At 48.5% G+C, this 14,908-nt stretch overlaps 1 protein-coding gene across 1 annotated transcript in view; it reads left to right on the top strand.

Moving 5' to 3' along the window:
* Window positions 1–13,324, top strand: part of ERICH6B (glutamate rich 6B) — a 39,409-nt gene extending 26,085 nt beyond the window's left edge. The window contains exons 11-16 of the mRNA XM_035003804.1: window positions 1,134–1,148; window positions 2,342–2,484; window positions 7,925–8,010; window positions 8,183–8,335; window positions 10,461–10,686; window positions 13,109–13,324. Of these exons, the coding sequence (XP_034859695.1) occupies window positions 1,134–1,148; window positions 2,342–2,484; window positions 7,925–8,010; window positions 8,183–8,335; window positions 10,461–10,686; window positions 13,109–13,324 (839 nt within the window). The remainder of the gene's footprint in view (window positions 1–1,133; window positions 1,149–2,341; window positions 2,485–7,924; window positions 8,011–8,182; window positions 8,336–10,460; window positions 10,687–13,108) is intronic.
* Window positions 13,325–14,908: the final 1,584 nt, after the last annotated feature.

Below are 14,908 nucleotides of genomic sequence, written 5' to 3'. Positions count from 1 at the left end.
CCCTGGAAGGAGCTCTCCCTAGTCTCCCTGACTCCCTTCTTCTCCTCTCTCAGTCCTTCCTTTGCATTGTTTCCCAAATAATCTTTTTAATACTCCTCATTGGCCCTCCATTGCCTCCCGGAAAATGCCCACCTTCCTCATGTGGCTTAGAAGGTTCTCACTTTTTCCCCTCCAGACACACTGGTTTTTTTGTTCTTCATGGAATAGGCCAGGCATCCCCTACCACAGGGCCTTTGTACTTGCTGTTCCTCTGCCCAGAGCACTCTTCACTCCAATATCCCTGTGGCTTGCTCCCTCACTTTATTCAGGTCTCTGCTTTACTGTCACCTTCTCAGAAATAGTTTCCTTGGCTACCCTTTATGAGAGTGCACACGCACACACACGCACGCACACACACGCACACACACACACATCTTCCACCCTTCTCACCCTGCTTAGCTTTCCTTCAAAGCACTCCTAGCCATTCGGCATGGTAAGCTATATCCGTTCACTTGTTTAGCATCTACCTCCTCTACTAGAATGGAGAGCAGGGACTACAGCAATCCCCAATACAGAGGACAGTTCTGGGCACCCAGGTACACAGTAGATCTTTACTAAATGAGTGAACAAGGGAATGCCCTGCCTGCCTCCCCGGAGTCACCGGTCACCTCTAACCCGGTCCCACTGTGGCCTTCGACAGCACCGTGCTGATGCTGGGAATTCCCGTCACCTGTTGGAAGCTTACCCTCCCCGCCGTCTCAGCCTCCAGGCCTGCTCGGGTCCCTTCCTGCGAGCTCTCCCAGCCAAGGGCCCCGGGTGAAATTAGAACCTGGAGGGCAAGGAGAGACTCCAGAAAGGCCTCTCCAGACCAGTAGGTGGCCGTCTCCATAAGCAAGAGAACTTACTTCCGAGGCTCATCTTGGGCAGCCGAGAGACAAGTAGATGTCCACATCCGCCCGCCAGGTCTTGAAAGTTTACCTAGAGGCCTGCACTGGGTGCAGTCCCAGCATGTGGGCCAGACGGTCTCGACTACACGCGGCTCTCTCAAGGCGGAGTCCTTGAAAATGGCTCCAGCTGTGGGAAGGGCCTGCGGGGCGGAAGGGGCATTCCAAGGATGAGGAGCAGGTGAGGAGCCTCTGATCACCTGGCTCTAGGTCAGAGGTCAACCAGTGGTCACGTGCTCCCATTGACCTCCTCCAACAGTGGTGGGCCGAGTAAGCTCTCTTAACTGATTTCCCCCTGGACCCAGTTAGTTGCCAAGGGAACCGAGCTGTTCTGGCCCCTCTGTTCCAGCTATTTGTCTGAGGCCCACGGGCAGTCACTGGGAGCAGGGATTTTTACTCAGCTGCCCTCCTCATTTAGTTCCAAAATTCAACTATTATCAAAATGGATGGAAATGATGATAAAAGGAAACTTGTTGCTGTGAAAACTAAGTTGAATGTTTTTAAAAAAAACTCAATAAGAAAATAGCTTTTGAAAAAAAAACGGCTTTATTTTTTTAATATAACAAGTTATAAAGAAATTTATCTTTTAATTTTTATTATGTTATGTTAATCACCATACATTACATCATTAGTTTTTGGTGTAGTGTTCCATGACTCATTGTTTTCGTATAACACCCAGTGCTCCATGCAATACGTGCCCTCCTTAATACCCATCACTGGGCTTACCCATTCCCCCACCCCCCTCCCCTAAAAAAACTGCTTTAAATAAATGCAAACAAAACAAACATTAAAGATTGGGGAATAGATAGGATTTGTTTTTAGTCCATGATTCTGCATTCAGACTATTTAGAAACTACCAAAACTGAAAATTATAGATAGTTATGAACGTGACCAGACAGCCCATCGTCAGACCCACCCACAAAGATCTTGCCGTACATTTTAAAATGGTGTGCTAATACACATTTATGTTTTAAGTTAAAATAACATGTTTAAAGTATGTTTCCTTTTTTTTTTTAATGATTCCCCACTTTCACCTATTTTTTAAACGAACAGAGTTAGCAGCCACACTGGTTATTGGCACATGGCTGGTAGATCACCCCCAGCATCCCCAAGTCTGGCCTAGGTGGTCTTCACCATGGTGTCTGGCAGCTAGCACTGGGCTGGCACATTGTAGGCTCTTGATAAATATATGTCGAATGAATGAATGCAGAAAATGAGAAAGCTGGAAATTCAACGCCTACATTTCTCTCCAAAGGTTTGCTCTTTCTACTTACCGGGCAGCCTTTGTTACTTGGGGGAATATGGCCAATATCTCAAACCCTCGCACTCTCTTTGATGCCCTGAGAAAGATAGGTCTAAACTTTCTTTCTCTTCTCTACCAGACTTACTCAACCCCAGAACTGCAGGAGCAGCCCCAGATACATCTACTTTTACATTTCATTTATGGAATCAACCACCACCAGTCAAGGAGTCTGTGACAGAAGTCAAAAAAACCCGTCATGTTGTTCGTCATAAGAAGAAATTAGAAATAGATACAGACTGGGTACAGAGCAAGACTGAGGTAGGTAGGGCAGTGTGTTGGTGTTTTTTGTGCTGGGTTTTTGCTCAGGTGAGACATACACACACACCATCAGGGAGCTGTCAGAATATACAACATGAATACAAGCAAGAAAAATGTGTTCCACATAGAGAGGCACACTTGAGTGTGTGGGTTAAGGGCAGATTAACTGGGGCTTTTGCTAGGGTTCATTGAGATTCCTATACAATATATAGTTCCATCCCCTAATAAATTTAAAATCTATATCAAAAATTGATCACATGGTGAATGGATAAATAAACTGGTACATCCATACAATGGAATATTACTCAGTGCTAAAAAGAAATGAGCTATCAAGCCATAGAAAGATATGGAGGAAACTTAAATTCATATTACTACGTCAAGGAGGCTAATCTGAGAAGTCTACATATTGTAGGATTCCTACTATATGACGTAAGTCCTTGAGTCATTCCAACTATAAGACAAAACTATGAAAACAATATAAAGGAGGGATGAATAGGTAGAGCATGGAGGAATTTTAGGGCAGTAAAAATACTCTGTATGAAACAGTAATGGTAGACACATGCCATTATACATTTTCCAAACCCATAGAATATAAAACACCAAGAGGGAACCCTAATGCAACCTATGGAGTCTGGGCAATAATGATGTGCCATTGTAGGTTCATTGACTATAATGGACACTGTGGTGCAAGGTGTAGGAAGTGAGCGAGTCTGTGCATGGGTGTAGGGAAAAAAGATGTATGGGAATCTCTGTACTTCCTGCTCAGTTTTGCTGGGACCTGCTCTAAAAAATAAAGCCTTTTAAAGAAAAACACTTACATGGTAAGTTTGTAAAAATGTATATTGTAATATTTGGATACTATACATAAGTGATAACATCTCAAAGTATTAGAGTCATTCAGAGTGAGCTAACAATCAGGTCTGAAGCTCAAAAAGAGTCACTGAAGTGGGAATGAGGAAGATAGGCTTTATGCCTTCTGAATACATGAAGTAAGAACCAACTATGCCCCAGGGCCTCTTCTAGGTGCTAGAGATACAAGGGTGAACAAAGCCCCTGTGCCCATGGAATTTATATTCCAGATAAGGAGATAGCCAATGTATAACAAACTGTTGAGTGCCCTGTCAGGTATTGTTAGGAGCCATGGATAAAGCAGCATAAGGGGCTCGTGAGTTGTTGGCCCGAGAGGAGAGTTGCTCTCATACCCATAGGGCAGATGGGGAAGTGCCCTTTGAGTCTAGGCATGAATGAAATGAGGGGCAGAGCAAACAGCTCAAGGACAGCTGTGGGCAAGTGAGAGATGGATAGGGAATGAGCTCAGATACCCTGGTCAGGTAGAGCCTCGTGGGTAATCTTAGTAAGACTTTAGATTTTATCCAAAGGATGATACGAAGTCACAAGGATCTGGAGCAGGGGAGGAACATCATCTGATTTATGCTCTAGAAGAACCTTTCTGGCTATGTGCAGAGAATAGATTTAATGAGGCAAGAATGGAGACAGGAAGTTCAGCTGAGAGCCAGGGCATCAATTCAGGTGAAAGATGACCTAGGGCGGGGCAGCAGAGGTGGTGGAAAGCACCTCTCACCTAGGGCGGGGCAGCAGAGGTGGTGGAAAGCACCACCTCTATTTTTTTGAAGGAAGAATCAAAAAGGCTTTCTCTTAATTCAATACATGTGAGAGAAGGAGAAGATGAAAGGATGAGTCTAAGAATTTTGGCCTGAGCAGCTGAGTAAATGCTACGTAACTATTTACTAAATTGGAGAACACAAGAAGCCTAATGTAACCTCACATTTGTGTAAAACCATGCAAGTGATAAAGCACTTCTACATGTAATGTAAGCTGAGCTTTTCCCAACAATCTCATGGGGTATGGTATTGCTATCAACACTTTACAGTTGAAGAGAGTGAGACCTAAAAAATCTTAAAATGACTGTCACATGGACATAGAGCCTCCTCTTGAAACAGTTCCCAAAGCTAAGAGGTTTAATAACCAGATGTATGTTTCTTGCTCGTGTCACATCTGACTTGAGTCTCCTAGCTCTCTTGAGTGGCTCTCCTTGAGGCTGGCTCCTGGGAATCTGGGCTCTTTCATTACGGGTCTCTGCCATCTTGGAGTCCTTTGTGTCCCGTGGCATGGACAGGAAGTGAAGTCGTGGTCTAGGCTTAAATCTATCAACCAAGAGAAGTCACATGACGCCTCCTAGATGCAAGAGAGCTCGGAAGTGGATTTCTGCTGTGTGTCCAGAGGAAAATGAAAACAGTTTGCACTAAGTGGAAAAGCAACCAAACATCCTAAAGTGATGAGGCTGGCCTCACCTTGTGGCAAAAGTAGGAGAGAACCAGAAACCAACACTGTCAACCAAGGTATGACTCTTTCAGCCTTCAGTAAGGAATGGAAAGTTCAGTATCCCTTCATCTCTTGGGCCTGTATGAAGAAGGGAAGTCAGTGGACCAGCCAGAACTCCTGCAGACGGAGTAATCAAGGGAAAGCCAGGGGACTCTCTAGATTGTACCAGACGTGGAATGGTGAGGGTGTTGGAAGCCTTCAGAGATCTTCAGCTTCCCCACACGAATGGTGATGAGATGTCAGCTTTTAGATAAGCCATTTGTTATATAATTCCCAGTGAGGGAAAATGTGACAACTCCACCTCCGGGTCAGAGATTTTGCTTTGCCTGTGGGGTCCTCATGGCCAGGAAAATGTCATTCCATGACAATTGAATTTGACAGGCAGACAGCGTCTCGGAGAAAGTTGGGCTTTCATGGACTGTGTGAACAGAAGACCTAAAATACAAATATCCTCTCCCGTGAGTAATAGCTAGAAGCTCCTTCCAGGCCATCGGGAACAAACCAGCCCCGGATGTCTTTACAAAGCCCTTTTTTAGGTTAAAGAAGAAAAAAGCAGTGATGTGCAGACTGAATGTGGGAAGTAGCCAGGAGCTTAATGATTGGAGGCAGCGTGTTCCACGGACAAGCCTGCTGGTGAGGGGCAGATGGCTGGCCTCTGACTCTCCTCTACTAGACAACTTGGTGTTCATCATTTAGCCTCATCTGCAGGGGGGCCAGTGACCTTGCCTACATTGTAGGGTCCTTGTGCTGTGGAAGAAAGTGGTCGGCACAGTGCTAGGTGTGGGGATGGAGTCTGTTTGCGGACCTTTGTCACCTCGAGTGGGTTTTACCCAGATGCCCAGATTCCTGGGCATTCCAAGGCATGCCCTGAGAAGCCCGCAGCCCCAGCTCCTCAGATGGCTGCATCTTTTTCTTTGATTGTCTTAGATTTAAGCATTCTGCTGTAAGCTTTCTTGAACAAAGGGGTCTTCCACAGTTAAAAATAATAGCTGGAGAACTGCTGACCCATTTAGAGCGATGTGGGACACTAGATGACCCAAAAAGCCTTCCTACTGCAAACACCTGGGAAATGTAGATGGCATGTAAAAAGCATCAGAAATGTAGAGCAGAGTGTGTAAGAAAGTGAGGGACATAATCAACACCAGAAAGAGATAGAAACCGAGACACCAGAAGAGCGAGCATGTGAGTAGGGGGTGGGTGAGGTGGGGCGGTGCGCTGGGGAGCGGAGGGCCAGAAGGAGACCAGCTCATCCTGATAATCCAGGCGCTTGGGTATTCATGCCCAGATGGGAACACAAGACCAAGGACGTGTGTCCTTCACAAGGAAATAGCCACACGTGAAACAGCTCCAATAATCAATGACATACTGAGCCACAAAACAAGTCTCAGCAAAGGCTCAACAGCTGATATCACATAGACTATGCTCTCTTACCCCAGTGAGTTTTAATTAGTCATAATAACATCACCCAAAGCAACTCGTGCATTTGCAAATTTAAAAACACATTTGCAAATAACTTGTGTGTCAAAGAAGAGATCATATTGGAAATTCAAAAATATTTAGAATGGAATGAAAGGTAAACATCTCTATGCATGGGAAACAGCTAAAATGGTATTTTGAGAGCAATGCTATAGCTTTAAATGCTTATATTAAGAAAGAGGAGGAGGATTAAGAAGAAGAAAGATGAAAACAATGAGCTCAATATTCAATTTGAGGAATTAGAAAAATAAAATAGAGTAATATAGAAAATCTACAGAAGGTAGAAGTATATACATGATAATAATAAGACTAAAAATTGATACAATGGGAAACAAATAGAATAAACAAACCAAAAGCTGACTCTCTGAAAAGACTAGTTAAAAAGGCAAATCTTCAGGTGAGGTTTATCCAGGAAAAAAAAGAGAGAGAGAGAGAGAAGATAGTTGTAATAAAAAAAAAAAAAAATGAAGACAAGGTCATATCTACAGAGGCAGTAGAGGGTTTTGTTTTTTTTTAAAACACCATGTGACAACAGTTTTAGGACAATAAATTTGAAAATTTACCTAAAATGAACAATGTTCTAGAAAAATATAATTCACTAAAACTGAATCAAGAAGAGATTTTAAAAATCCTGAATACAATGCCAAAGTTATGGGTTGAATTGTATCCCCCTAAAAAGATATATTTAAGTCCTAAGCCCTGGTGCCTAAGAACGGACCCTTCTTTGGAAAATTGGTCTTTAAGGATGTAGTTAAGAGGAGGTTATGCTGAAGCAGGGCAGGCCCCTAATCCGGTGTGACTGGCATTCTTTCAAGAAGATGGCCATGTGAAGACACAGAGACCCAGGGAGGACAGCACATGAAGATGGAGGTAGACACTGAATAGACAGGCCAAGGAACAACAAGGATCACAGGTCATCACCAAAACCCAGGAGAGAGGCACATAAGAAATTCTTCCTCGGAGCCTCCAGAAAGAACTGACTCTACCAACACCTTGATTTCAGATTTCTGGCCTCCACCTCTATGAGAAAATAAATTCCTGTAGTTTTGAAGTGCTCCATTGGTGTTACTTTGTTACAGCAACCCTAGAAAACTAAAACAACCAACAACCTGGGCGCCTGGGTGGCTCAGTTGGTTAAGTGTCTGACTTTGGCTCAGGTATGATCCGAGGGTCCTGGGATCGAGTCCCATGTCCCCCCCTCAACAGGGAGCCTGCTTGTCCCTTTGCCCCTCCCCCATTCATGTTCTCTCTCTCTCTCTCTTCTCTCTCTCAGATAAATAAAATCTTTTAAAGAAAAAAGAAAGAAAAACAACCAATAACCATTAGAGGATTGAAATGACAATGACAGTTTAAAATATACATGCGCACGTACACACACACAGAGTGATCCCTCTCTGGCTCCTGGGCATATAGATGAATAAACTGAGGAGGCCCTGAGAGGTTTCCTCTCCCGAATCCTCAGCAAGGTGGTGGTAGTGATGGGTGGGGTAGTGATGGGTGGAGTGGCAGTGTGGGCATTCGGAGAGTCAACCCATCCCGAGCACTCTCGTGACACCATACTCTGAATTGGGACAATCAGCCCCTGTGCACTCTTTATAATAAGCTCGTCTTTTCTTCCCAGGTGCATCACCATGATGTTAAATTAACTCTCTACCCCAGTGAGACTGTCTTCCAAATCCTCTTTCCTGATGGATCAGGCCAGATACAGTATCCACTGAAGCCCAGGGACGCTCACATTGACACATACTGACACATACGGCGCCTCAAAAGTGGGTGGGTCAGGGCTGGGGTGTGGGTGTTCCTGAGGCCCGCATCCTCGGCAGGGCTCTGCCTTTCCCAGGGACCCCAAGGAGCTGCGTGTGCCTTAACTGTCTTCTAGCTACCCGTCAGGAAACCTGGCTATGCTCATCCTCAGTACAAAACAGAGAGAGTTCACATACATCATTCTGGAAGACAGTGAAGAAAGGTGTGTCCAGGCCCTTATCAACAACTCTGGCCATGCCACCTTCTATGATGAAAACAGAGAAATCTGGTAAGTTTGGGTCGTGAGTCCCAAACACCCTTCCCCACGGAGAGGCAGTGTGGTTAAGGGTTGATCCGCAGTCCGCACAGCCCTCCTCCCTCACTGGGTTAGGTCTCTCTCTCCCTCATTCGCTTGTGAATTTCTTTCTCTGACCCACACCTGTTGCACATGGAGAGATGGGTATCATGGTGGCAGCAAGGCAGGTCCCTGACCTCAGGGAAGGCACTCTGTCCTTGTCGCCACTGCTTCCACAACGGTGAAAGAGCAATAATCAGAGACTCACGGTGACCACTTCTCTTGGCTCCATGTTTTCTACACTTGCTGAGAGTCAAGTTGAGAATTACCTGAGAAAAACCCAGTACCCCTCTGTCCCAGGTGCCCCAGAGAGCAGGGTGTGGTCAGGGCTTTGGAGACACACGTATTGTGCGCAAAAACCAAACTTCTAAATATTTTGTGATCGCTGAACTTAGTTCTTCAGTTCCCATTTCTGGCCATGGTGGGAAACTTCATCTTACCAAATCAAGGTAATCTGGCCACTTCAAAATCTTTCTCCATCTTTTTGGGGGTAAGTATTGTTTTTTTTTTTTCCAAGATTTCCCCCTTCCCTTCCCTACTAAGTGGTCATGGAGTGGGAAATGCCTACCATCTTGCATCAACTTTATACTTCCTTTCTTCTTGATTGTCAAAACCAGATTTATGCTTTTAATTCAAAAAAAATATTTTGATTCTGCCAGCCTTGGTTTTTAAGAATATTTTCTTTCTTTCTTTTTTTTTTTTAAGATTTGTTTATTTGAGAGTGGTGGGGGAGGGTTGGCTGGGACAGAGGAAGAGCAAGTCTTAAGCAGCGGGGCTTGATCCCACAACCCTGAGACCACGACCTGAAACCAAGAGTCAGACACTTAACCAACTGTGCCGCCCAAGCACCCCTTAAGAATATTTTCTTAAATATTTTTTGTGTTTTATTATTTTTCTGTGTTTTTCGTTTTTTCTTTAATTTTTGTTTTGTTTTGTTTTTTTTTTCATTTTTTTTCTTTGAGCTTTTAAAACACTATTTTCTTGTTGACAACTTTGTTCTCAGGGGTATCTGCCCTGCCCTGAGGGCCTTTTGTATAGAAACATGTCTGAAAGGTGCAGGAAGCACCAGGTAGCCGGTGGAGGCAAGAAACTCAGCCAATTATCTCAAATAGTATCGCTACATTCTGTGGGGCCTCTTCTCCATAATGGCACTTACTTTTAGGGCCAGAAGAGAACTTAGGGAAACCTAGGAACTACTTTTATTTTCTTAGAGGATATAAGTGACTTACCCAGAGTCATACATAAAATTACAGGCAAAAGAGGCACCTGGGTGGCTCAGTCAGTTAAGCATCTGCCTTCAGCTCAGGTCATGATCCCAGGGTCTTGGGATCGAGCCCCGCATCGGGCTCCCTGCTCGGCGGGGAGTCTGCTTCTCCCTCTGCCTTGCCCCTCCTCCTGCTTGCACGCGCGCGCGCTCTCTCGCTCTCAAATAAATAAATAAATCTTTTAAAAAAATTAAGGGCCAAAAGTTTTAAGACATTGGACTTAGCCTAAAATAAAGCACTTAAAAAAAATTTCTCAAATAAGGCATACAAGAGATACCCCATCTTACCCCTGAATCTCAACCCATCAAAACCCAAGGGGAGGGGCGCCTGGGTGGCTCAGTCTTTAAGCGGCTGCCTTCGGCTCAGGTCATGATCCCAGGGTCCTGGGATCGAGCCCCACATCAGGCTCCCTGTTCTGCGGGAAGCCTGCTTCTCCCTCTCCCCCTCCCCCTGCTTGTGTTCCTTCTCTCGCTGTGTCTCTCTCTGTCAAATAAATAAATAAAATAAAATAAAATAAAAAAACCCAAGGGGAAGAATGATGCTCCGACTGGGGAAGGGCTGACCCCCACCTTCCAGATTCCCCTTCTGTCGGTCTGGTGTGGGGCCTGGAGATCTACGTTCTTTAAAAGCTTCCCAGGTGTTTGTGCAGGTCAGCGGGGGTGGGAACCCAGGCCAGGAGGAAAGAGAAAGGGAAGGAGGCAGGGACGGCGGCAGGCCTGCATTCACCCCAGGGAAGGCTCTGCCCTTTGCACACAGGCCAAGCCCCATGCTTGCCTGATCCTTTCTCGGTCTAGGTTGAGCCTGAGCCAAAACCTGGGCTACTACTTCCCCAAAGGCAAACACCAGAAGGCCTGGAACTGGTGGGATCTGAGCCTCCACGTCCATGCGCCCCCTTTCCAGTCCATCTCCTTGAAAATCAACCGGTACATCAAGGTACAAATAAGGAGCCAGGATAAGATCGCTTTCTGCTTCAGCCACCAAAAGAAGCACATCTGCTTAAACGTGGGCACCAAGTACAAGGTAAGGTCTCAACTCCCTCTGCCAGGCAGGTGCCCACTGGGCCATGCCACGGGCCTCTCTCTGGGCCATGTTCTGCATCACTGCTACCCAGAGAGAGACACGGCCACCTTCATTGACCTGACGCTTGACAGAGGCATTCATTTACCGTCCGAGCACCTCAAGACCCCGAGCACCTCGAGATGTGGAGCTGAGGAAACAGCTTCAAAGAGCCCAGCCGCAAGCCAGGCCAAAAAAGCAAAGACGTCAACATACGTTTTCTCACCTGATGCTCACATCAGCCTTGTCAGTAGGCAGGGACAGAAACCAGGGGGAAATCTGTGTCCCCAGGCCTGCCGTTGGTGTCCTCTTCTCTCCTCTCCCAACACACTCATCTCCGAGTAAAGGAGCACCTGGAAGTTCAGGGGGCTCTGCCTGGGCTGGGCAAGAAAGTAGCAAAGATGTGTTCACGTCCTAGGGCTGCCATGACTAATGACCGCAACCTGGCTGGCTTAAACAGAAACTCTCGCATCTCTGGAGGCTTGAAGTCTGAACTCCAGGTGTCAGCAGGGCCACACTCCCTCCAAAGGGCTCTGGGGAGAATCCTTCCTTGCCTCTCCCAGCTTCTGGGGTCCCTAGGCGTCCGTTGGCTCGTGGCAGCGTCGCTCCGACCTTCTACCTTCACGCAGCTGTCTTCTCTGTGTCTCCGTGTGTCCAGTGTCCCCCTCCTTTCTCTTATAAGGACACCAGACAGCGGATTTAGGGCCCACCCTAAGTCCAGGATGACCTCATCCTGAGATCCTTCACTTAATTACATCTGCAAAAACCCTCTCTTCAACCCCCTACAAATGGGGAGTCTGCACCTGGGAGTTCTGTGAGTGGGCAAGAAGGTGGGCTCCTGAGACCCTTCCCTAGGCCCAGAGTTCAGGAGAGGAATAGGGAGTCCTTGGTCCCCCGCTGAGACCCACACAAGACCCTGTTCCTGCTTTGGCTCCTCGGAAGGCTCTGTTTACAGTCCCACCAGAGAGACATTCGAGGTCTCTGAAAGTAGGACTGCCACTTGGGGAGACAGACAGACAGACATGTTTCCTGGGAGGTGAGCAGAGAAGTAGGTTGATGGAGGAAGCAACCAAACAGCAGACTCAGGCAAAATTACACCATATGAAATTCTGGAAAGGAGAGTAGGGAACGTGCTAGGTTTAGCTTGCCCAGGACAGAGGTGTTTTCCGGGACACAGGACTCTGAGTGCTCAAACTGGGAAAGTTCCAAGCAGATCTGGACAGCTGGTCCCCTGGCCTGGCAAGGCCTGCCATTTTATATCCCGAATAATCACGTCCCAACCTCCTTACCTACCCCGGGTTTCCCAGAGCAGCCAACCCAGTAGAGAGGAGCCATGTACGTACACGGTACCATCCGCTGGTCACCCCCCGCACAGCAGTGACGAGCTAAGGGAGCAGCTGGGGGTAGAGAGGGTACAAGGACCTGGGCCCCTGGGCTTTGGGTGACAGTGGGGTCCCACTGATGGAGGGGGCCAGGAAAGGAAGCCAGTGGCCAGGAAGGGCAGGTGAGGGCTGGTACAGGCAGAAACCCCAGGAGGCCTGGCAGCCCCAGGAGCTGGGCCAGTGCAAGGGGGAGGGGGGGTGGCAAACGAAGCAAATAGCACACATGTGACCGACTAGTCAGCAGGTCCACCGAGGCCGGGCAGCCAGGGCACCCTAGGAAGAACATACTAGCCCTCCTCTTCCTCTGAGACACGAGGCCGACCTCATGCACTTTCTGTGCCCATTATTGTCTGTGAAATGGACACCACCTTGTTGTAAGGCTTAAATAAGATCCTTGGGTGAGAGCGTTTCATAAGCTGGATACCTCACCGAAATAGAACATCCTGGTATGATCCTTCATTATTTCTCCCTCCAGGAGACCTTTTGCTCAGCCTCTGTAGGCTACAAACCAAGGCAGAAGTCGGCCTAGAGGTGGCTTCCCTGGGGCAGTGCCTCATCCCAGCAAAACCCAGACACACTCCAGGGGAGGCCGAGCTGGAAGTGGGACAGACAGGCAGACGCTGTGGACAGTTTCCCGGCTGTGGTAGAGCTCCAGTCTCCCCAACCCTGCTCCCATGGTGGGAATTCATGGGGAGGAGCCAGACACCCCTAGAAAGACACAGCCTTGGCAAGGCAGGCCACACAAGGGCCCAGGAGCTGGTTGGGGTCATTGGTTTGGGGTCAGGCTGGAGGGTGGCCTCAGCCCACGTCTCTGTAGCTGTGTGGTCGCAGGCCCGGGCCAAATGAGGGAAGCATTGCTGGTGACAAGACTAGGAGCACAGATTTGCCCTGGAGTGAGTTTCCAGGGGAGACCTGGTCCTGGTCCAAGGGGCCTAATCCTGGGGTGGAAAGCACGGTGTCTGGACAGCATTTGTCCTCACCCAGCCTTCTGTGAATTCCCACAGTTCCTAACCCCGGAGGTGCTGAGTGAAATGAAGCAGAAGACCATCCTGGAGGTAGAATTTGGTTCAACAGCTCGGAAGATGCAGGTCCTCCTGGGGAAAATGAGTAGAATCCTGAATTTCCTGACCATCCCTGATTTGGAAAACTTCATAGAGGCTGCCAGGATCTTGCGAACCGACAACCTGGAGCACAAGGAGAACTCTTACTTCCAAGGGTAGGGCAGTCACCACATTGTGCCAGGGCCTTCTCCAGCCACCATGAACTGTCTCGGCAGAGTTATCAGGAGCGCCAAGGAAAACCCCAGAGCCCTATGTATGTCTCTTGAGAGTTGATTTGTCGTTTGGGACTTATCACAGCTCCTTGGTTTGAAAAAAGAATCTGTGGCTGGGCACAGAAAAACCCTCACCCGACAGCACGGAGCAGGTTGTCTCGGTAGGCAATACCCGTCAACCCCTGTCCTGCCTGCCCCCACCGGTCACTTGAATGCAGTCCTTTTGCAGCCTTCCTGTACTTGGGTTGACTCAGGACACAGCCGGTCTCAAAGCGTACCTCTGCCCGTTGTTGGCTATGCGACCCTGGGCAAGTAGCTTTATGCCTCAGTTTCCTTGTCAGCCAAATGGGTCTAGATATCCCCAGAGGTTCTCACTAACCCTAACATCGTCACAGACACCCTTCTGCCACCCCTGCCAAGGCCGAAGGAGACCCAGACAGCGAACCAACGCCAGATTGCTGCAGGTCCCCTAACCCAGGAGCTGGTCAGGAGCCTGAAGGGACACACATTCAAACCCCCTCCACTAGCTGGGACACTTCTGCTCACTGGTAACAGTCACTCATTCAAGTAGGTAAAGCAAAATGGGAATGAGTCATCTGGACGGAAGGTGCAGTGGGTCTGAGAAAAGGATCAGAGCATGGGAAGCCCCCAGAAGCCAGAGGACTTCCGTCCTCATCTCTGTGACAGTCTTCTTGTCCTGAAGACATGTTGTCTATGCACCTCACTTCACGGGGCTCTGCCTCCCGATCTCTCTCAAAAGCCCCCAGAGGTCCCTGATCAGGAGGCCACTCTTGGTCCAGCCCCACGTGGTAGGGAGGGTGGGATTATGTCTTGATGCCCGTGCACAGGGATGGGCGGGAGTTTCTAGAAAAGGGGGACTCAGGAGGTGGGCAGCCCCCTACAGTGTGCCTCTTCTACATCCCGGGACACGGCCACTTTCCGGGATGACCTCCACTGCAGCCTAAACCAAGCCAGGATAGGAAACCCCTTCCTCCCAGCCAGCCTGGCAACTGGCCATTCCCTGCCACGACAATGACACCAGAGACCCCCTTCGCGGCCCTGCCCCCTTGCTGATCTCACAGGGCCTGCCAGCAACCTTCACCGACGTCATCATGGCCCCGAGCCATGACAGCCCAGCAGCTGAGGCAGCACTGGAGGTGGGCAGAGGTGGGCAGTGGGGGGCGGATGTGGTCACGCCCACTATTTGCCACATTGCTGGCCGACGGTACCCTCAGCTGGAACAACAGTCCCTGTGGCGCAAGGCGATGAGCCCTAAATGACACAGACGACCGCCAGAGCAGCCTCCCCCTCCCAAGCCCACGTCAGAGTCTCAGTAGGCCCTGTTTGGTCCGCACTCGTGCCGAGGGCCTAGAAGCCCTTTTTGCTTACCCGCCAGGAGAAGCAGAAGCTTCCAGGTTGGTCCCAGCAACAAACAAGTTCCCCCCAAGCTCGCGGGTGGCTCAGAGCCAGCGCTCATGTCTCGTCCAGGACTGAAGGACCAGCCGGCCCTGGCTCGGGGTCCTGGCACCAC

Source organism: Mirounga leonina, unplaced genomic scaffold, assembly GCF_011800145.1.
Source record: "Mirounga leonina isolate KUSES-001 unplaced genomic scaffold, KU_Mleo_1.0 Mir_127, whole genome shotgun sequence".
Taxonomy (NCBI): Eukaryota; Metazoa; Chordata; class Mammalia; order Carnivora; family Phocidae; genus Mirounga; species Mirounga leonina.
The sequence above is the reverse complement of the archived record's forward strand: the minus strand, read 5'-3'. Positions and strand labels throughout refer to the sequence as shown.